General features: G+C 37.6%; 1 protein-coding gene across 5 annotated transcripts in view; it reads right to left on the bottom strand.

Moving 5' to 3' along the window:
* PPP2R5E (protein phosphatase 2 regulatory subunit B'epsilon) overlaps positions 1 to 23,250 on the bottom strand; it is a 94,188-nt gene that overhangs the window by 33,564 nt on the left and 37,374 nt on the right. For all 5 annotated transcript variants that reach the window (XM_060754230.2, XM_060754268.2, XM_060754239.2 and 2 more), the window contains exon 3: positions 6,446 to 6,642. In XM_060754230.2, coding sequence (XP_060610213.1) covers positions 6,446 to 6,642 — 197 coding nt within the window. The remainder of the gene's footprint in view (positions 1 to 6,445; positions 6,643 to 23,250) is intronic.

Here is a 23,250-nt window from a genome sequence, read left to right as displayed (position 1 = left end):
ATGACTTATTTCCAGAGATTCATAAACAGTTCTCAGCAATGTAAGAAAGTGTTATTATGTGCCCAGTCACAGGATACAAGGATGCTCTGAGGCATTTATAACGTTTCTGATTAGGAATTCTCCCACCTCTGATTAACCAGTCTCATCTACATTGACCTTTTAATGCAGTTTCAAACCAGTACTAAAGGAAATGGTTTCCCTGTGCAGGTGATTACATAGAAAATCATGGAACTAATTTGAGGCCTGCATAGTTATTACAAAAAACAGAGCATTGGTGCACATTAAGGGCTTTCTTTTATGGATGTTCACTGTCTAACCACCACAGTCTGATGCTAGCTCAAACTCCCTTAAATGGTCAGTGGAGATGGGACCTTTGTAAAACTTACTGCTGTGCTTGTAGGGAAATAGTGTTCTGGTTGAAATTAAAGCATCAGTCCTTACTAACTTATATTACTTCTAGACAAATTGTCTGCAATGTTTGTCCACTATTGATTTAAATCTGGTTTCTACTATACAACATTGTATATTATTTGGGATGGAATCAAAAGGTACCTAAATCCACACCCTCCCCCATCTAATCAAAAATCCCATTGAATAGCTGAGTAATTGGATAATTCCACTTAAATAAGTTGTCTTTACTTTCATATCTACTTCAGAATAGGCATGGGGAGGACATGGGTTTAGATAAAGGATTTTGGGGATCAAAACAAATAGGTTTTATCTAAAAAAAAAAAAACCCCTTTTTGTCATCTCATTCAGTTTCAGCTTTTGTCTCTCTGTTCCCTTCCATTCTCCTTTTTGCCTATCCCCCTTCTTTAAGGGATCATTCACTTTGAGGAGTTTGAGCTTGGAGCCAAAGTTAATAGATATCTAAATTCACAAACACCATCCCTCCCGCTATGCCTTATTCAAATGTACGCTGCACTGAGCTACATTAGCAACAAAAGTGTTTATCACCAATATTTATGGATCACTGTTTCTAGTAGGATAATAAGCAGAGTGCATGCAGTGATTCAAGACTCCATAAAACTTATTTTCTTAATAAGATTAACAAAGAGCTAGACAGGTTCTGGATATGAAAAAAACTGAATAGAGGTAAATACAGCTAAATATTTTTAATGATTGCCTATCAGAGGACTTTCTGCAGCATTTTTCTATGTTGCACCATGTCATAGGCTGATGTAAGGTCCACAAAGAATGCATTGTTTCATGTATTGTTCCATAAAATTACACTGGTCCAAAACTGAACAATCATGATTTTGTAGCCAAAATGATTAAAGGTACAAACCATTACTTATAAGCAGAGTTGCATGCATGTTTAAATATCCCAGGAAATATCAGGGGAAAAAAACAACCCAAATTTCTTGCTTTTTTAGTTGCAGAAAAAAAGTCCAGAAAAGTGTGGATAGTATTTGTTTATTTGAAATAAGGGGACTATGGGCAGAGCACAACATACAAACGGCAAACATTCCATGCCGGGACATAAAATAACTATAAATATACACAAACATTAAAATAAGTCATATCTACTTTAAAATCAAATGTTTAAAACCATCTCAAGACACCATGCGGAGTAGGTTCCCTATTACTTCATCATTGCACTGCCCCAAAGGCTTGGTCCCACAGCCAGGTCTTTAGCATCTTTCTGAAGGATAGAAAGAAGGGGGCTGATCTAATCTCGCCAGGAAGGGAGTTCCATGGGGGGGGGGGGGGGGAATCACTGAGACTTCTCTCTCTCTCTCTCTCTCTCTCTCGTCCCTGCCAAACGCCCCTGTGACTGAGATGAGAAAGGCTCATGTAAATTATTATTATTATTATTATTATTATTATTATTATTATTATTATTATTTCTCACACTTCTACCCCCCCCCCTCAACCCCCAAGGGGGGACTCAGGGTGGCTTACAAAAAGGCACAATTCGATGCCGGCACAACAACAAGGTAAAACTGTCCCCTTGCTTCCATATCTTGTCAATCCTTACATACATGTAATTTAGAGGGTTTTTTTTTTAAAATATAGCAACATCTACTCCCAATGCCTTCTCACCAGTTTCCCTTAGTAAATGTACTTTTGCAAGAAATATCAAGGCAGCGGCTCCATCATCTTATAAGGAGATGAAAATGTGAAAGTAAATAAATAAAAACTAAAATTCTTAAGATTTTGATTTTATGGCATATTAAAGGAGTTGAAGGAATGGAAGGAATGAATCCAGAATATACGCAGTTCTATATAATTGTAAGATGTGATAAGAGGGGAGGAAATCCAGGATTTTTCCCCAATGGATTAAAGAGCATCTGCTTTTGCTTTGAAGAGTCTTTTGATGGCATTTTCAAAAGGCAGAATCGTGACAGTGAATCTAATGAGTGTTAAATGGAAAGGACAATGTATTTTACAAGGGTAAATCTTCCACTAGTGTCATCATCGAAAGGTAGCAAACATCCCAGCAGAAAGAGGACAGAGAGGACCTGAAGGGAAAACTAAATAAAGGCAATGGCATGTGGTAGTTAAATGGGATGACAGTGCAGGGTTTTCAAAAACAGTTGGTCTATATGGGTTGCTATGAGTTTTCTGTGCTGTTCTAGAAGCATTCTCTCCTGATGTTTCTTCCCCAATTATGGCAGGCATCCTCAGAGGTTGTGAGGTCTGTTGAAAACTAAGCAGGTGAGGCTTATATGTCTGTAGAATGTCCAGGGTGGGAGAAAGAACTCTTGTCTGTTTGAGGCAAGTGTGAATCTTGCAATTGGCCACCTTGAATAGCATTTAATGGCCTTGCAACTTCAAAGCCTGGCTGGTTGCTGCCTGGAAGAATTCATTGTTGGGAGGTGTTAGCTGACCCTGATTGATTCTTGTCTGGAATTTTTTGTTGTTGTTTTTTTTGTTTTTTGTTTTTTGTTTTAGTGTTGCTCTTTATTTACTGTCCTGATTTTAGAGGGTTTTTTTTTAAATACTTAGCCAGATTTTGTTTGTTTTCAGTTTCCTCCTTTCTGCTGAAATTGAACACATGCTTGTGGATTTCAATGGCTTCTCTGTGTAGTCTGACGTGGTGGTTGTTAGAGCGGTCCAGCATTTCTGTGTTCTCAAATAATATGCTGTGACCAGGTTGGTTCCTCAGGTGCTCTGCTATGGCTGACTTCTCAGACTGAATTAGGCTGCAGTGCCTTTAAAGTTCTTTGATTTGGGCACTGCGTTTGGTGGTCCCCATTCATACTTGCCTCAAACAGACAAGAGTTCTTTCTCAAACCCTGGACATTCCTCTGAGGATACCTGTCATAGATATGGGCGAAACATCAGGAGAGAATGCTTCTGGAACATGGCCACACAGCCTGGAAAACTCACAGCAACCCAGTGATTCTGGCCATGAAAGCCTCTGACATAATCGCTCTATGTGATTTTTTTTTTATTTCAACAACAGCAATATTTCAAGTACAGGCAGTCCCCAAGTTACAAACAAGATAGGTTCGGTAGGTTTTTTTCTTAAGTTGAATTTGTTTGTAAGTCGGAACTTTTTTTTTTTAAGTGTAGCTCCAAGCAAATATATCTATATCTATATCTTTGGAAACCATAGGGAACAGTTAACACCCCTGTGGTGTTTGTTTTCTGTGCTCCTGTTCTGAAGATTTCTCTTCACTTTCTGTCCTGTGATAATTGGATTTTGAAAAATTTGGCCTGTCGTGGGAACAAGGATTGGTGATAAAGCTTTAGTGGAGACATCTTTTCTCCATGGTGACTCTTTCAGGACTGAATTTCCCTTCCTAAGGGTAGATTTCTCTCACCTCCTGCTGTCTCATCCCCATTCTGAACTATGAGTTGTTCGCAACTCAGATGTTTGTAACTCGGGGACTGCCTATACATACTTTATCCAACACAGTGAATCAGTAATATCATCTTCTTCTCCACTACTCAACAAATCAATTGAAGCACAGCACCCACAAGAGAAAGCTATCAATAGGCACCACTTAGTTACTGAATCATCCTGTACATTTTGCCCACACATTTCATTAATGAAATCACTTCTGACAGATTTTCAGTAAAAACCACATTAGAGATGCTAATCCTGACATGGGATTAAAGCTTCATGCTTCTTAATACTACCTCCCAAATGTTACATCTATTTGTAACAAGTTTCCCATGTTTCCTACACTTTTCCTCACCACCTGGGGTAACTCTAAATGTTACCCCACCACTTGTTTAATATTAAAGAAAACTTCATACTGCCCTCCAGAAATAATTATGATTAAAAGGGTTGTAGCGACTTCAGATGAACAAAATTCCATGCAATATTTCCTTTCATTGGCTGTAATACTATAGGCATTGGAACGAAGTCTTATAGAAGATAATAGGGTATATTTTCAAGCAATAATACAAAGAATTTAAGTACAAATCAGTCTTGAACAAATTAACCATCCACTACAAGCACTACGAACTACTTCAAGAAGTGTGATAAAATCTAGTACAGGAATGCCCCCCAACAGTCAAGTCAAACACATACCTCTGACACAAATGTTATACACTGTTGATCTGCCCACAGTTGCTTGTTTCAGTGCAGACATTACCATATCAAAGCAGACTATAACTTTATTTAAATATGTATGTCTGTGTACCGGAACTTTCAAACTGCCTGTCAACTTTTCATGACCTCATGAATGTCATATGGTTTTATTTATTTACGTATTTATTTTTATCCCGTCTTTCTGCTAACATAGGGACTCAAGACTGTTAATAGGTTTTCTTCGACAAGGAATACTAAGAGGTGGTCTCACAGTCAATGTCTCTGAAATATAGCCTACAGTGCCTAGTATTAGTGGTCTCTCATCCAAATACTAATCAGATCTAACTGATGAGCTTCCAAGATCTACTGTCTTTATGGTATTTAGGCCTATGAAAACTGTGGCTATATAAAATCTTCCAGAAATCATCACTCACTGAATATACCAACAAATAGTAATATTTTACCAAATACAGGTCCAAGAAGTTCAGAACTTTAAAAAGCATGCATTGGCATATTGACTTGCAGCCAGAAATGAACAGCTAAACAAAACAGGTTAAACAAGTGAAGTAATATCATCAAGATAGTCTATACTACATCTTATGTTTGTACCATGTGAACTTTCCATATACTAAAGTCATACTAATGTATAGTTCATTGGTAACACAGTCTCAAAGCTCTTAAAGCGGGAAAGATACAGAAAGCTTCCCGCGCCACTTGAGTATTCAAAAGCACCACACAATCAATTCTGAATCTTGGCCAGTAAGACACAATCACAACTGTGACAATTCATTCCAAGTTCTAGAACAGGGGTCCTCAAACTTTTTAAACCGAGGGCCAGGTCACAGTCCCTCAAACTGTTGGAGGCCCAGATTATAATTTGGAAAAAGCATGAATGAATTTCTATGCACACTGCACATACCTTATTTGTAGTGCAAAAAAACCCACTTAAAAACAATACAATAATTAAAATAAAGAACCATTTTTAAAAATATATAAACTTATTACTATTTCAATGGGAAGTGTGGGTCTGCTTTTGGCTCATGAGATAGGATTGTTGTTGTTATTGTTGTGTGCTTTCAAGTCATTTCAGACTTAGGTTGACCCTGAGCGAGGGCCGGGTAAATGACCTTGGAGGGCCGTATCCATCCCCTTAGTTTGAGGACCCCTGCTCTAGAACATCTAATGGTGCATCTATACGGTAGAATTAATGTAGTCTGACACCATTTTAATTGCTCAAGAGAATACACAGCTGATGGTAAGAAAGAATAACATTATCAATACCCCCTACCTCACTACACGGACCAGCATAACTTCTCAACACTTGGGAAATCAGGCATATAATACACAAGAATTCCGTGATCTAAAATCATTTTCACTAGTTCTTACCCATGAAAACTAGTACTTTCCTACATATCACAATACCCTTCAAATACTGTATAGGACTGATTCACACTCAGCAAAGTGGAAGGCAGAGGGGGAAAAAGGAAGACAGCATTACGCATGGATACACTCAATTAAGAAAGCCACAGATGGCCATGAGTGCAAGACCTGAAAAGGGCTGCTGCTAATGGGAGATCTTGGACGCCTCTCATTTATAGAGCAGACACTAGTCAAAACTAATCTGATGGGAATTAACAGCAACAGAACTGTTTTAAAGCCACAAAGAAGCTCAACATTTGAGCGTGATACATATAAATAAAAACATTTAATACAAACACTTCCTATGATTCGTCTATGTTTCTTACATATTTTAACATCTATGATAAACACAGCTGTGCTTCATATTGAGAATTTTCACAATTTAAATAATCTAACCATACAGTTTTGAATGAGTATTTTCTTCTGAATTTTGCATTTAAAAGTTTAACTTTCAGTAGTAAGACAGAGGCCCAACATTTTCCCCCTTTAGGCAATTAGATCTATAAAATGTTTATGATTTTGAAAATTCCAACTCACCATTCTAACTACTTCAGGGTAAGTCTGCTCAGTCAAACAGCCTCTGCTTATTGTAATGTAATCCACAAGTTCATTAAGAGTTGAACGCTTGTATTCTTTCATTTTAAGATCTGAAAGCGTGTCCATGAAGTCAAAAATGACACAGCACTGCTGAAGTTTCTTTAGAAACAACTCAGGTTGCTCCGAAGATGACACGTCTGCAAGAGGGAAAGAAGAAAGACCTTCGTGAGTAAAATATAATTTTCATATGAAACAATGTGTTCAAAAAGGAAATAAGAAAAAGCAGCAATAATTATTAAATGCCTACAAAATAGGAACCAAATTAGTAATTGACCTCTTTGGAGGCTGGCATCTTGGTTACTGAATTATATCCTAGACATCAATTGGTAATTATAATTTCAGAAATAAGACAAATAAAAAAAATGTGATGTGTCCTCACAGCAGTGCCTGCAAAGGAATAAAGATCCTACCAAGTTTCAACAGAACTAGAGAACACCGAATATCTCCCACATTGCAATTATTATCACTAATTTTATATATATATATATATATATATATATATATATATGTATATATGTGTGTGTGTGTGTGTATATATATATATATAGGCTTCCAATTCTTCAATATCATGCTTCCCTATCCACACCTTTACATGGAAAATTCCTATACCAGTTCTTAAAATTGGTTTCAAGCAATTAAGCCCAATTCATTTTGAGATTCTTTATTATAATATTTATCATTCACACAGAGATGCAAAATAACAACTTAAAGCAGTGGATGGTAAACTGGCTGGGATTCCTGGGAGTTGTAAGCCAAAACACTTGGGACTGTTTTTGCTAATATTACATACAGTTTAGTTTTCCTGGTCTGTATCTGTGTAGGAGCAAAAAACTAGAAGAAAACATCTAGAAACACAAGAGAGGGTTTACTTTCCTAACCTCAGCAGATCTGACCCACAAACAAGCCTTGCAGACAGAATATAACACTACATCTCTTTTCATGACTAATGTTACAACCATCAACAAAATATATGTTTTACTTAAGTGCTCATTAAGTATTCAGCAATTAAGTCAGTAAATCTACGACAGTTGAGACTAGCACCTGTAGACCATTGTGTACATTGTATGTATACTGTACAGTGTTTGTTTATAGCCATGCACAAATCTTTTGCATCTGCTATTTTGTAGTGAATCAATTGCTTGATACAAAAATATACAAAGGTAACCATGAATGCTGCAACCATATCATAAATCTCCTTAAAGGAGTTGACAGTTTCTATTTTACTCACAGTAGCGGGTTAGTTATCCTGCTGCATGTTTTCAAAGGGAAGGCATAAAATGTAAATTAATCTCAACTACCCAGGGGACTAATGATAATAGCCAAGTCACAGTAAGAAACATTGATCTTTATTTGAACAGCAGACATCATGCAAAAGGAAAGGACATCTCTCCTACCTTGTAGTATGATTACAAACAGCAGCTTTATTCCCAATGCTCAAAAATCATCAGGAACTAAAATAAAATGTATTTTAGAACAAAGCTTCAATTTAAATATGCTTGGCTAAATCTGTTAGTCACAACGAGACTTGTCCTGTTGAATCAATAAGATTTAAATAAGTGCTGGATGAACAAATCCAACTCCTTTAATAAATCTACTTTAGCTGGAACTAGCAGCTTTGTGTGTGTGTGTGTGTGTGTGTGTGTGTGTGTGTCAGAAGTGACTTGAGAAACTGCAAATCACTTATGGTGTGAGAGAACTGGTTGTCTGAAAGGACGTTGCCCAGGGGACGCCCAGATGTTTTACCATCCTGTGGGAGGCTTCTCTCATGTCCCACATGGGAAGCTGGAGCTGGCAGACGGGAGCTCACCCCATCTTGCAGATTCGAACTGCCGACTTTCAGGTCAGCAGTTGAGCTGGCACAAGGGTTTAACCCATTGCATCACTGCAACTCCATAGTAGCAGCTGAATATAGTTTAGATTAAGTGTGAAATTTTAAACATTCTTAAATATATATTTGAACACTACCACTTCTGACAGAAACTGTATTCTTATTGATGACCCTTGCATGTTCCACTTGTGTTAAGTAAGTTAGCCTTATGGAATGCTTTGACTTGTAATGCACAGTCGTTTTTCAACTTGACAGGTTTCCCTGAGGAGGAGGGTTTCCTCAGTAGTCATTTGGGGTGAAATTCCTGGCATTAGAAATCCGAGCAAAAAGTCTGAGCATTTGTAGGCAGTCACTAAGCTTTAGCCTTGGTTTGGCATTTGGTACTTCTAAAGTCGCTACAGATGAATTCTGAAAGCTCAAAGGGCCCTAGACAAGATCACAGAAAGTCTCTACTTCTGTGGAAGGACTTGGTTATTCTGTGTCATTAATACTAGAAGCATTTAAGCTCAGATATCAAGAATGTGCCAATATTGCAGGGAATGTATTTTTGTACTACTGCATGGTACATCTCACCAAGACTTTGCATGCATTCTCATATAAAGCATACCTCAAGCACCTCATAATCCTAAAGAGGTTTTCTGCTCGTTGAAATAGCTAAGTTTAAATCAGCTGACATTCAACTGGATTCCAGCTTCTGCCAGGCACTTAGCAAGTCCTTCAACCTCTGCCTCTGGGTCAAAAGAGGTGATACAGCGATGAGTGTCAGCAGACTGAGAGCCGCATTAGCATAGAAATCCCCTCATTAAATGCAGATGATTTCTGAAAATGTAGCAGGACTGAATCCCAGAGAAGGTGCATTCCTGGCAGCTATAGGGGAAGTATTTTTAAAGGAAAGCACGGAACCAGTTGGGGAATTTGTTGGGTTCATAGTGTTAAGCAACAACAGATGAAGCAACAATGACTTGGAATTTTAGGGAGGTTCTCTCTCCAACACACACAGTGGACTCTTTTTAAGGTGGCACTTCTAATGATCTCCAGGGAGCTGCTAGGGGAACAGAGAACCACACAGAAAGCCTTCAAGTGATCTATCAAACTAAACATTACACCTAGCCATCCAGTACAACAGAAGCAAGGTGACAGTTGGCAAGATATTTAATTGGTGGTCAACATGTGAAAGGCTGTAATGAAAGATAGGGAGAATCCAAAGAATAGAAATTATTACTTGATCTCTCTTCAATGTGTGAGAAGGAGCTCAGAAAATAATTTCTGAACTCATTCTTTTCAAGACGTCTGAAGAGATGAAGTCTTAGGCTTTATTGACAAGTTAAAAATGAAATCACAAGCTCCTGACATTATTATTATTATTATTATTATTATTATTATTATTAAACTTTATTTATATCCCACCACCATCTCCTCAGGGACTTGGGGCGGCTAACATGAGTCAAGCCCAACAAATACAATAAACAAAATAAAATACATACAACAGATAATAACTCAAATAAAATACAAACAAAAAAGGAAAATAACACAGTGGAATAAAACACCAGGCATGCGGCAAGGTGAAAAATTAAAAACAAGGAGTTGAACAAATAAGTAAAATATGAAATGGCTGATCCTTTTATAAAGAAATATGCAATGTGTTGCTAAGCCTGAAACAAAGCGGACTAAGACTTGGGGAAAATGAGATGTAACAAACTATATAAATAGATATAAAATGAATAGATCTACATTATTAAGGTTGTACTAGTTATTTTATTGTGCTCATTAAAGTGGGAGAAACAAGGGATCATTGTTACTTGTTGTAAAAACAAAATTGAAACATACTGTAACTGAAACAAATACCAATATCCTTTTGTGATTCCCAATTCAGTTCTTTAGTTAGCCTACAGAAATGATTTTTCAAAGTTTTCATTGTTCCTATGACATATTATCGTTTGTTCTGGATGGGTAACAGAAATATTTAGACATTACCAGGAAGTTAGTTGCCTTTAATAAAATGCTGAAAATACAAAAATAATATGGTAGTGTTCCATTATCCAGGTGGAGGCAAAAAAGGGGTGCTAGAGAAAGAAGGATAGTCCATTTTAAGGGAGGGGTGTTGAAGGAGTAAAACTATTATCCCGTTTTCCTATTATCCTCCCCCCCCCCCCTCCATGTCGCCATCATGGAAACAAACCTCGTGTAAGACATAGAGGGAGGGGGAGGGGATAACCAGCAAAAATGAGGAAAATCTACTCCCCCCCCCCCCACCCTATACAAAGACTATATTTCTCAGTGTTGTGCCCACTTTTGGCCTCCGTCTGGATAATGGAACAGTACCAATAATAACAATTCTTAGATTATTAACATTTGAAACATTTGAAAAACTCCAGCATTGGTTCATGTGATGGTCAATAAATATGACTAATTTCTACATTTAATTAAAATGGGCCACTAGGTCTTCTTGCTCACTGTTAAGAAAGAATACTGAAAGTTTCACTATCTTGGCTTCACTGTTATCTGCTAAAAATAGAATCACTTACATGGTTTTTCACATTTGCAAGCTGCATTGATTATCAAAAACAGCAACACAAAGCAGCAATCACATAGCCACTTTTATCCATATTTTTTTGGCCAGCTCACTCTTGATGCTAAGCATATCTAACTGAATGCCCCATTGCGTGTTTTGAAATGTATTTTAACTGTACAGTAGAGTCTTGTTTATCCAACTTTCGCTCATCCAACATTCTGTATTATCCTATGCAGTCTGCCTCCTGCCAGGATCCACAGCTGTTTCAATACATTGCAATGTTTTGGTGCTAAATTTGTAAATACAGTAATTACTACATAACGTTACCGTGTATTGAACTGTTTTTTTTTTCTATTGATGATGTTTTGGTGCTTAATTTGTAAAATCACAATGTAATTTGATATTTAATAGGCTTTTCCTTACTCCCTCCTTATTATCCAATATTTTTGCTTATCCAATGTTCTGCCGGCCTGTTTATGTTGGATAAGCAAGACTCTACTGTATTTATTACATTATACCTGTATTTTAACCGAACCCACAGAGTATTATTTAATGGGTTTTTTTAAAAAAAATGTATTCACTTTGTTTTAAATTGTGAGAGAAGTGTGTGGTTGGTAGCCACCTTGAATCCCCACGGGGAGAAGGGCAAGGTATAAATAAAGTTTAAAAAATATTTAAATATTATATTGTCAAAGTATGTTTGTCTGTCTGTTTGGACCACAAGGGCTGTTGCTAGGTGAAGTGGCCCTCTGTGATGTCACTGGGAAAGAAAGGTGATATATATTTATGAGAGGATGGGAGGGGAAGGAAAGAGCCACAAAGTAAGTTATGTTGTCATGGAGACAATGAGTGGTACCTCCTCTCAGACTTAAAGAATGGATGAAAAGAGAAGGGGGAAGGGAGGGAAGAAGTTAAAGAAAGGAAAGGAGGGAGGAAGGAAGGAGGAAGAGAAAGGGGAAAGGAAAGAGAAAGAGGGGAGCAGAGGGCCCTCTGACACCCAGGCAATGCCAGGGATATACACTAGTACTAAAATAAATAATATGATGGCTGGAAAAAGAGAAATGGGTGAGCAGATACAACAGAGAAAAGTACATTAGTGGTTAGAGCAAGATCATTCACTATTGATTCATAGATGCTTCAGACTTTTATTCACCCAGATCTATTCAGGCTTATCTAGCATTGCATGTCTATAATTTGAAATATTTCTTTTTACTACATCTACCATAGACTCTGATTTATTGTTGACACTTTCATCTACAGCCACTACTTCAGCTGTAGCAGTCAATTCTTTCTTATATTTTTGGAGGGCCTTTTTCGTGTCAAGAGCGACTTGAGAGAATTGGCTATCTGCAAGGACGTTGCCCAGGGATGTTTGTTGTTTTTTACCATCTTTGTGGGAGGCTTCTCTCATATCCCTACATGGGGAGCCGGAGCTGACAGAGGGAGCTCAACCTGCTCTCCCCAGATTCAGTCAGCAGACCCGCAAATACAAGGGTTTAACCCACTGTGCCACTGGGCTCCTTCTGGAGGGCCTAAATTGCAGGAACATAAATTAAAATGAAAATATTTAAATAAAAACTCATGACGGTTGATGAAATCAAGATTATTCATCCAAGCGAAAACATTTTAATTTAAAGGAAAAGCCATACCAGGTGTACAATCCAGAAATAACATGTCAGAGCAAAAATCTTCCAAAGGAAAAATCTTACTGAACACCACTGAAATGCTATTGAAATCATACCTTTTTATTAGTAATTTTAAATATATTCTGTATTGCTTCCTTACACTGTATATGCCAGTGATAACTATAAAATTCAAGAATATGCACCTCACAACTCAGCTTTTGTTTTGTTTTTTCTTGCTTTTAAAGGAATTAACAAATAATTATAGCCCTGGCGGTACACAGAACAGAATGTAACAGTCATGTACTATCAAGTCACTACATACACATTTATTTTGGTTCAGACAAAGCTTTTTCTCCTTTGCCCCCTATAATAATAATAATAATAATAATAATAATAATAATAATACTTTATTTATATCCTGCCGCATCTCCCCAAGGGGACTCGGAGCAGCTGTGACTCAGTGCTACTCCAAGTGGTGGTCCAAAAACCAATGCAGGTGCATAAGCTTTTCACTCCTAGTCCATGATGGCATGTTTTCAGCAACAAAAGTAACGGGCACAAATATTCGAGATAGAGAAGAAGCTGATGGTCCTCCATACCAAACAGATAAAGAAACACCCTAGAGCACCCATGTCAAACTCATTTTCATAGAGGGCCACATCAGCCTTTTGGTTGCCTTCAAACGGCTATTTATAACTGGAAGGCTGTATAAATGTTGCTCTGACATTGAAAGCCTTGTAGACTACATAAAATGACGTGGTGGGTTATGTGTCTGACACGTATGCTCTAGGCCATATCATCTTTCCTCCAATTAACTCAAGGAAATGTAATTGGCTCCTTCATTACACCAGACTGGCTCTATTCTATATCTACAGGGATATTGTATAAATTCTTCCTGTCATCCATTTTTTTCAAAAAGGGATGACTCTTCACGAGAGAATCTGAACAGGCAAAACATATCTATGTGTGTGTGTGTGTGTGTGTGTGTATAATCATGCTTTTCCAGTTGCAGATATGGCGATACTAAATGTTTAGTTGTGGCAAATGAATAGATTTTTATTAAAATCCAATCCTCTATAGGATCATGATGTGTCTGGTTCATATCTGAGCAAATTATGTGTAGCTGCCTAAGGAACCTTATCATGTGTAAGTTCTCCTGTGGAATCAGTCAGACACTGGTGTTTTAGGTTGAACTCTGCATTCTCAGGAAGCATGGAGAAACGGAATTGCATATGTGGTGCCACTGGTCACAGTTCATGACAGTGTTCATTGGATACTACAAGCATGTATTTCACATATATTTGAACATTCAGTCATACAGTGTTGCAATTCAGTAATCCAGAATCATCACATAATTCAATGACTTCAGCATTACACTCCAGTTTTCTACATCAATACTGACAAAAATTAGGCTGAAGTCATTGAATTATGTGATGATTATTGGAATTTCTTCAACAAATTTGAATATATATATATATATATATATATTCAAATCTGTTGAAGAAATTCCAATAAATGCATTGGCCCACTATAGACTTAAGATAAAACTAAGCTCATTTGTTCAGACTGACAGGAATACTGTGTAAAATAACTTTTCATTTTTTCCAGTTTTTTTGGTCTTCCACCCAAATATTTGATGACAAATTTATATAACTCTCAGCAGTATCAATAGAAATTTCTTGTTCTACAATCAGGGCCTTATGTTTCCCCTAATTAAACCAATGTTATTGTTGCATCAAGACAGGAAGCAAATCTGTTGAGTCAGATAACAGAGAAGTCTGCTCCCATAGAGAAAGAAATTAAGATCGTTCAACAAGAAAAAAGCTCTTAGATGATGAATTGCCCTGCATGCAGCCTATTATTCTCACATGTGTGCGCACTAGGAAGGTATTTTTTTCCCAATTTGCTAAAAGGAAATCCGAAAACCACACCATTCTCAAAGCCTTTGTTGTTAATTCGGTCACTCATTTCCAACTCTTCGTGACTTCATGGACCAGTCCACGCCAGAGCTCTCTGTCGGTCGTCACCACCCCCAGCTCCTTCAAGGTCAATCCAGTCACTTCAAGGATATCATCCATCCATCTTGCCCTTGGTCAGCCCCTCTTCCTTTTTCCTTCCATTTTCCCCAGCATCATTGTCTTCTCTAAGCTTTCCTGTCGCCTCATTATGTGGCCAAAGTACTTTATCTTGGCCTCTAATATTCTTCCCTCCAATGAGCAGGCTTTATTTCTTGAAGTATGGACTGGTTGGATCTTCTCACTGTCCAAGGCACTCTCAGAACTTTCCCCCAGCACCACAGTTCAAAAGCATCTATCTTCCTTCGCTCAGCCTTCCCTTTGGTCCAACTCTCACATCTGTAGGTGACTACGGGGAATACCATTGCTTTAACTATGCGGATCTTTGTTGCCAGTGTGATGTCTCTACTCTTCACTATTTTATCAGCATTGGTCATTGCTCTCCTCCCAAGAAGTAAGTGTCTCCTGATTTCCTGTCTGCAGTCTGCATCTGCAGTAATATTTGCACCTAGAAATACAAAGTCTGTCACGGCCTCCACATTTTCTCCCTCTATTTCCCAGTTGTCAATCATTCTTGTTGCCATAATCTTGGTTTTTATATATATTTAACTGCAACCCAGATTTTGCGCTTTCTTCTTTCACCTTGATTAGAAGGCTCCTCAGCTCCTCCTCACTTTCGGTCATCAAAGTGGGGTCATCTGCATATCTAAGGTTGTTAATGTTTCTTCCAGCAATTTTCACCCCAGCTTTGCATTCCTCAAGTCCTGCACATCACATGATGTGTTCTGCATACAAGTTGAATAGGTTAGGTGAGAATATACAACCTGCCGTACGCCTTTCCCAATCTTGAACCAGTCTGTTGTTCCATGGTCAGTTCTTATTGTTGCTACTTGGTCCTTATACAGATTCCTCAGGAGAGAGATAAAGTGATTTGGTATGCCCATACCACCAAGAACTTGCCACAATTTATTATGATCCACACAGTCAAAGGCTTATCCCCTTATCTCAAAGACTATTTGTAACTATTCTGGAAAAATTCACATGTGGTTGTTTTGTACATTAAAAAGCACACAAGACAATAGCTCTCCACATAATCTTTGGCCTTTAAAGTCATTCTCGCCACAAAGTTTTTCTTATTTCCCAGTTCCTTTACCATCCTTCTACCAAACAAATTCTCAAAGCATCCATTCCTTTTTTGGCAACATTCAATATAAGCGTTAGGAAAAGGATTTAGGATTACTCATCTAGTTCCAAAACTGATTTCCCCTCGACCATCTTCTTTTGTCCTTAAACTGTTTACTTCAACAATGTGGGAAGAAACATTAAATCTTCAATGTTAACTGTTTTATCATACATTTTGAGGTAATTATTGCCAAAGAAGCAAAGTAACATATTGTACTGCCATAATTACTATAGTTTCATTTACTTTTCAAGGAATTTGATGTTGAAGCTTGACTAATACACTCCTGTCTCCATGGACTCTGGTATCTTGCTGTCTGTTGACCTGCTCTCAAGGTGGCCACACACTGAAATCAAGTGCTTCTTTGAATTTTTCGCTCATGCCACAAATAAAATTAATTTCTTTCTTTATTAAGCAATTTAATGACATTTGCTTGGAAGACAACCTTTTATTTCCTTCTTAAACACAAAGATTTTCAGCCTGGCACTTTTCAACGATTTTCATACCAAAAACTTTATTGGCAGAAAATGTTCCATTTTAAATCTCTGGGAATAGAGACCTATTTGTTAGATCAATAAGAGTGGACCTTTCATCTTATAATTCACTAGCCTGTTGTAATGTTAATGTCAAATACGAGCTGCATAGAATGTTTATAATTCACAAAATCATTAAAATGAAATCATACTGCTTATTGGTAAGCAGCGGAAAAGGGAACAGACCCTTCAATTATAACATGTTAAGAATGCATTTCTGCTTCTTCGTGTGTATTTACACAGGTTATGTACAACAACATCAAGATGTTACCATGGTGGCAAATAGTGACACCTAGACTAGATTATGCCTATAATTACTGTTGTCGTTGTCATTGTTATTATATTATCCTGTTTTTTCCTCAAAAATGACACCCAAAGTAGCTCACACTTAAAAAGCAAACCACTTAAAACATCCAAAAGATCAGTATTTAAATTAAATTAAATTAATACAATTAAAATAGATCAATATAAAGCTTTTAAAAACTATTTTAAAGAACCCAGGCAGATCAAACAGGGGGATACTATCTGCCAAACAGTCTGGATCTGAAACATATGAAATCTATATTGTGTGTCTTCAAAGTCTTCATATTAATATTTTCAGCTACAATTCAAAATTATAGTCCATGTCAATAGCTCTTAACATTTGGTCCTCCACATGTTTTCAATGCCCAAAATCCCTAATCCTTACTGTTGAGACTTCCAATAACTGAGGTCCAAAATATCTGATAAATGAAGCATGAGAAACACTTTTGGTGGGTACTCTTTCCTCCCATACCAATCTGCCTGAGCCCTAAGATGTGATGGAGAAATCTGCTCTTCCCCTAAGACAGTAAAAGCATGACTGACAAGAAAAGGAACATTTTCAACTGTCACAAAGACACTGAAGAATATGTTGCCCCCTAGTTTACATATTTTGCTACACTGTGAAGATACTGTTTAAACAAGTGTTTGGGGTCCCAAGAAGGTGGACATCGAGCCTTTTTTGGGGGGGGGGGGAGATACTCAGAGAAAGAGATGCCATCACCTTTCTAGGTAACCAGATCAATTGATGAACATCTCTTGGCCAATGAGTTGCTTTCAATTCTACGGCTTTATGAGTCTAATAAAGTATCTGCACCTCTTGAGTGGCTTTCAATTACACTGTTTCTCCTTAGAACTTTGTTCTATTGAATACGAGAAGATTGAGGCAAAAAGGTTTTCTGCTTGTGTGGTTTTCTGCTTTCTACAAAAGCAGAATCTTTGAAATTTAATGAAAATTTAATATGATGTTCCATAATCTACACAGGTTTTGCACCCCTCTCAATGAAAATCAAAAGTACACATTTATGATGTAATATTTATGTATAACCCTTCAGTAAACTGACCAAAATATCTGTCCCAAGAAAAGCTACATTCTCTGATGTGCAATATGAGAATTACTACATGTCAGAGAACTCAGCTTTTCTTAGCCCAACTATTTTAGTTGGTTTATTGGATGGTTGTTTATTTATACCCTATTTATTTATATCCATTCCCCTCAACAGAACCTGGCTGTTCAGAGATACATGAGAACAAATTTTAAACAACAAAAACACAAATCTCAACCTTTAACTGAAAAATGTAAAATTGCTGCTTTTAGTAAACACAAAGGGGTCTCTAACACAAAAGGGCTTTAAGATGTGTGGGGTTTTTTAAAGTTGAAGGCCTCTTGCAAAACTTCATCATCTTTATATTTCATTTTTTTAGTTTATTTCTATTTGATTTGCTTTTAACACAAATAAAGGAAATGTATTTGTTCAGGAGTCCAAATGAAAACCTCAAGAAACTCAAGAAAGTATTATTGATAAAACATCTCATCGTTAAAACCAATTATTAAAACTGGTCATCATTTCACTATTCCATATTCACTTATTGCACTGAAAACATTATTGTCCGAAAGCTTTGTCCCATAACCATGTTTTCAATTTCTTCCTGAAGGTCAGGAGGGAGGGAGCTGATCTAATTTCACTGGGGAGGGCCACTTGAAGCTTCCAAACAGTCTTCAAAGGCAACCCCATATAGAGCACATTGCAGTAGTCTATTTGGCATGGTAACATGTAACCATGGCGAAGTCTGGCTTTCCAAGGTACGGGCGCAACTGGCGTACAAGCTTTAATTGTACAAAAGTTCCCCTGGCCACCGCTGACACCTGGGGCTTCAGGCTCAGCAATGAATACAGGATCACTCCCAAGCTGCAAACCTATATCTTCAGAGGGAGTGTAAACCATCCATCGCAGGCTGTAACACTATACCCTGTTCGGCCTTGCGATTGACCAGGAGTGCCTCTGTTTTGTCTGGATTCAGTTTCGTTTACTCTCATCCAGACCATCACTGTCAGTTCCTTCCTCTGAAATAACTTACATCACTTGGTAATCATTGCTTAGGTCTTCCACCTAAGCAATAACTAAAGCTGATCCTACTTAGCTTTCAAAATCAGACAGGAACCAGTAAATGGCTGTGCTTTAAATGTATCATTAATAATAATAACAACAACAACAACAACAACAACAATAATATCCTGCTTTTTCTCTCCATATGGAGACATAAAGCAGCTCACAACTAAAATCATTCAAATATAACTTAAAATATGCAAATATACAAATATTAAAACATTATTAAACAGCATTAATATTAAAACTATCCAGATTAAAACTATAAAAGCAAATAAAATCACATCACAAAATCACAGCAGCCCTTGATGGTCTTAAACACCTTCATCTTTAAAAGCCTTCCTGAATAAAAAAGTTTTATTCTGGTGCCGAAAGGACAGCAGGGAGGAGGCCATTCTGGCTTCCCTGGGCAGGGTGTTCCAAAGTCCAGGGGCAGTCACTGAGAAGGAAGGCCCACTCTCTCATTCCCACAAACTGAGCTTGAGATGGAGGTGGGACTGGGCGAAGGGCCTTCCCTGAAGGTCACATGGCCTGGGCAGGTTTGTACAAGGGGATGGGGTCGGCCAAAAAGCCTGGGCCTGAATCGTCTAGGACTTTAAAGGGCATAACCCGCCCTTTGAATTGTGCCCGGTAACAGACTGGCAGCCAGGAGAGCTACTTCAACAGGGGGATTGTCCGCTCCCTGCAGCCAGCCCCAGGTAGCAACTTGGCTGAAGCTCTTTGAACCAGCTGAAGTTTCCGAGCACTGTAGTTAGCACTTTTCAGTCAGTTTTTTGTACATTAATTCTCAAATCCTTTCTGATGTAACAGCTGAAAAGAATCAGATTGCCTTACTGACATTTTGATTTAGAGCCAAAACTACAGGAATTCCCTGCTTAATTGATAGGTTAAGGACCACAGCACTCTTGGAAAGTACAATGGGTAGAAAAATGGAACCCAGATAATTTTTAACTTACATTTTGGCTATCAAAATACATAAATAACATTCTATAGTAAACCGTAGTGTGCCTGCAAGCAGTTTCAAGTGACCTTCATTGAGAAGAAGAACTGATTAAAGAGTGAACATAAATTAATGGAAATTCTCTGTAATCTCCAAGCACTGAATGAGTGAGTCGTCAGAAAATGAGCTGTCCAAAGCAGGGGAAGCCTGCACTAGGAAAAAAGGAACACTAACAAAATAATTAAGACTATGTATTTCCCTTGAATGTGACATGAGGTGAATCTCATTGTCTCAAAAAGATATGTTGACTATCTTAATCCAAAGCACTTTACTCTGATGACTTGGGCTGCAACAGCCCAGCCTAGCCTCTAAAGTTTTACAAAGACAGTTCTACAAGCACTCGGGCAAAAAGCAGGTTTGGCAGCAACTGCCCCAAATCCCTCAAAACTAAATGCCAAGCTAAGAAAAACTAGACTACAGCAGCATGGATTCAACACACTGTATGAGCATGTTAGAACTCTAAAATCTTCTGTGTGGCCTTCTCTCTGTCCTTTCTGTCCTATCACTCTCTCAAGCTTGTATGTTGGGAACATGAATGAGGGCCTTCTCATTCATGTTCCCAACCCGAGATCTCTCCATTCTGAGGACCAAGATCTATTGGAAATTCCCAGTGTCAAGACTTTGTGTCTAACAGCAACCAGACGCAGAGCCTTTACAGCAGTGGCACCATCATTCTGGAATACTCTGCCACCTGAAGTCCATGCCTTGCGGGACTTATCAGCTTTCCGCAGGGCATGTAAGACATACCTGTTTCGACAGGCCTTTGATTTTTGATATTGCTGTTTTTAAATTGTGTTAGATTTTAGCCATTCTTGTAAGCCACTCCAAGCCCCAGGGGAGTGGTGGCATATAAGTTCAAATAATAAATAAACAAATAAATAAAAAAGGCTGCTCCCAGACTTTGGAATTCCCTACCTAAAGAAAATAGAATGGCCCACTTTCTACTTGTCTTTTGTTGACATGTAAAAACATTTCTCTCCCATCAAGCATTTATATACTGACGAGGATTGGGCTTTTAAAATAATGTAACCAGAATCTTAAGTTGGGGGTAAATAATCAGAATTTTAAGGTGGAGGTAAAGTTTTAATATATTTCAATGTTAATGGTTTAAACATTACATTTTAATTGTTTTAATTGTTTTTTTTTAATTTTTATATTTATATTTACTATGTAGTTGAATTATTTTATGAACATCATTTCATATTTATTGTTAGTTGCCTTGGGTCACTATGTTGCATGAAAGGTGGGTAAAAATAAAGTAACTCGCTCACTGATTGCGGGAACTAGAGGAGACCTCCAAAAGTAGCTTTCCTAGGGTCTACTAAAACCAAAAGCCCTTCATATGTCAAATGGCATGTCCACAAACTGGAGAATATCAAAATAAAATTTTGACAATCATTTTCATTATATCTAATGGAGAAAACATATGACACTTTCAAAAACAAGGTAAAGCAAAGCCTCGCTTCATGTGAAGGGGAAGATCCATCCACTATCTGAGTCAGTAAGGCAGGTTCTAAAACCAAAAAGGAAAAAATAATCTGTACACAGTTCCAATACAAACAGCATGGGAAAGCCAAGTGTGATTGCTGCTCACAAGGAAACACAGGTAATAGCCTCAACTGTTAAGATCAGTGTAGACGAGTCTAAAGTGCTGCCATATCTATGGGGATTAGAAAACATATCTTCAAAGTGTTCGACATTCTGAAAGGCACGCATCCTATCATCATATCTCATCTCGTCAAACTCAGTGAAGCTTGCACAGCCATGATCGAAATGTACATTCAGATAAAAGCCCTTGGAGGCCTGCTGTGACAATTTTAAAAGGCACTAAGGGGTAAAATAAAATCACTGAACATTACACTGAATGTGACACTATTAATGATACAGTCCCTGTGGAGAACACAGTCTTAGTTTCATGGAATCTGTCCCAGTTATTGCAGTCTAAGGAGGTGGACACTGTTCTTGGTCACTGTAATGGGGTTCAGCGAATGAGCCTACATTTTTCAATGACTTCCAACAAACATTCATATATATTTATCCTTATACTGAATTTTAAAATGTCTAATTCAAGTCACAGATTGATGATCAGATGATGCCTCAGTATGAATGCAACAATCCAGTCCTTACAAACAAGAAAGACAGTAGAAAAAGTCTGTTTACCTTTGAACTTGAGAAACACACATTCACTAGCAAAATTAGTGCCTGTTTTACTCTAGTTATTTACCCACTTATGTTCCAAATGACCACCTTCTCAGTTTATGCCCCAAGACTGCATAGACTGAATATAAGAAAACCCACAATGAAGTAGCTGCAATGATACATTGTAATCTGTGAAAACATGATTTATCATTGCAGTGGACTAGTGAAAACATAAACTTGAAAACGTTATCAAAAATAGTGAACTAAAAATTCTCTGACACTTTAAGATTCAAAGCAATAAATAATGGGAGCATTTTATGGAAAATATAACTGTAATTGAGAAAAAGAAAGCTTGAATTATAGATGTGGCAATCTCAGGATATTCAAAGAATCAAAAACACAGAAAGGGGGAAAGATTATGAAACATTGGGATCTACAAATTGAAATTCAGTGCCTTTGGGAAAAGAAAACACCTGTGGTTCTAGTGGTGACAGGTATGCTGGGAACAATTCCAATGTACTGAAAAAAGATCTGAATGAAATCATCAGATCGGATAACTATAGCACAATTGCCAAAAACCAAACTACTTGAAGCGCGTTGCACTGACTCATCCCATTTACACATGGCTTCATGAACTTCTTAATTTCATCTCTGAATCAATTTCAGACTAAATTTACCAGAATCTTTACTGAATTTTCCTTGTGATTAGTATCAAAGCCAAGAATGCCTCACTAAGAATGGAAAAATACATCACAAACCGGAAAGACTGGCTAGTGAAGTTGGACTAGGAAGAAAGATGTCAAAGACAAAATGATTAATAGTAAATCCCACAGAGGTCAATATGCCAGACAAGACACCTAACAAAAATGTTCTCAAACGTTTTATCATTCTTACAGATAATTCTTGTCAAAAAGTCCACCTCTTATAAATATGTTTATAAAACTATTTATTTATTTATTTATTTATTTATTATTTGCATTTGTTAACCGCCACTCTCAGCCCGAAGGCGACTCGTGGCGGTGTACAGAACAAAGAACATAAAGACAACAGTTACAGTGAATTCAGGACCATAACACACATCTTACTAACACACATCTAATTAGACTAAAAATCCGCTTCATCTTGTTTGGGTCATAATCCATCTCGTAGTCTTAGTCCATTCCGGTGGTCATTCCAAAACATAGCACTTAATTGAAGGCCTTTCCGAAGAGCCAGGTTTTCAGGCCCTTGCGGAAGGCCATGAGGGAAGGCGCCTGTCTAATTTCAGCAGGGAGGGAGTTCCACAGGGAGGGAGTTCAGCAGGGAGGGAGTTCCATTTAAATACAAACCTTTAACATTACACTAACATGTATCTAATTTATCTTTTTCAATCTTAGATAAAGGTAAAATGTACACACAATTTCCAATTACTAGAAGGAAATGCATCAACACCAGCAAACCATACAAAAGTTACTAAAGTAACTCAAAAGTGTTACTTTGGTCGGACAAGAAATCAACTCCATTTC

Source organism: Anolis sagrei, chromosome 1 (assembly GCF_037176765.1).
Source record: "Anolis sagrei isolate rAnoSag1 chromosome 1, rAnoSag1.mat, whole genome shotgun sequence".
Classification (NCBI taxonomy): Eukaryota; Metazoa; Chordata; class Lepidosauria; order Squamata; family Dactyloidae; genus Anolis; species Anolis sagrei.
This window is presented reverse-complemented; position numbering and strand designations above follow the sequence as displayed.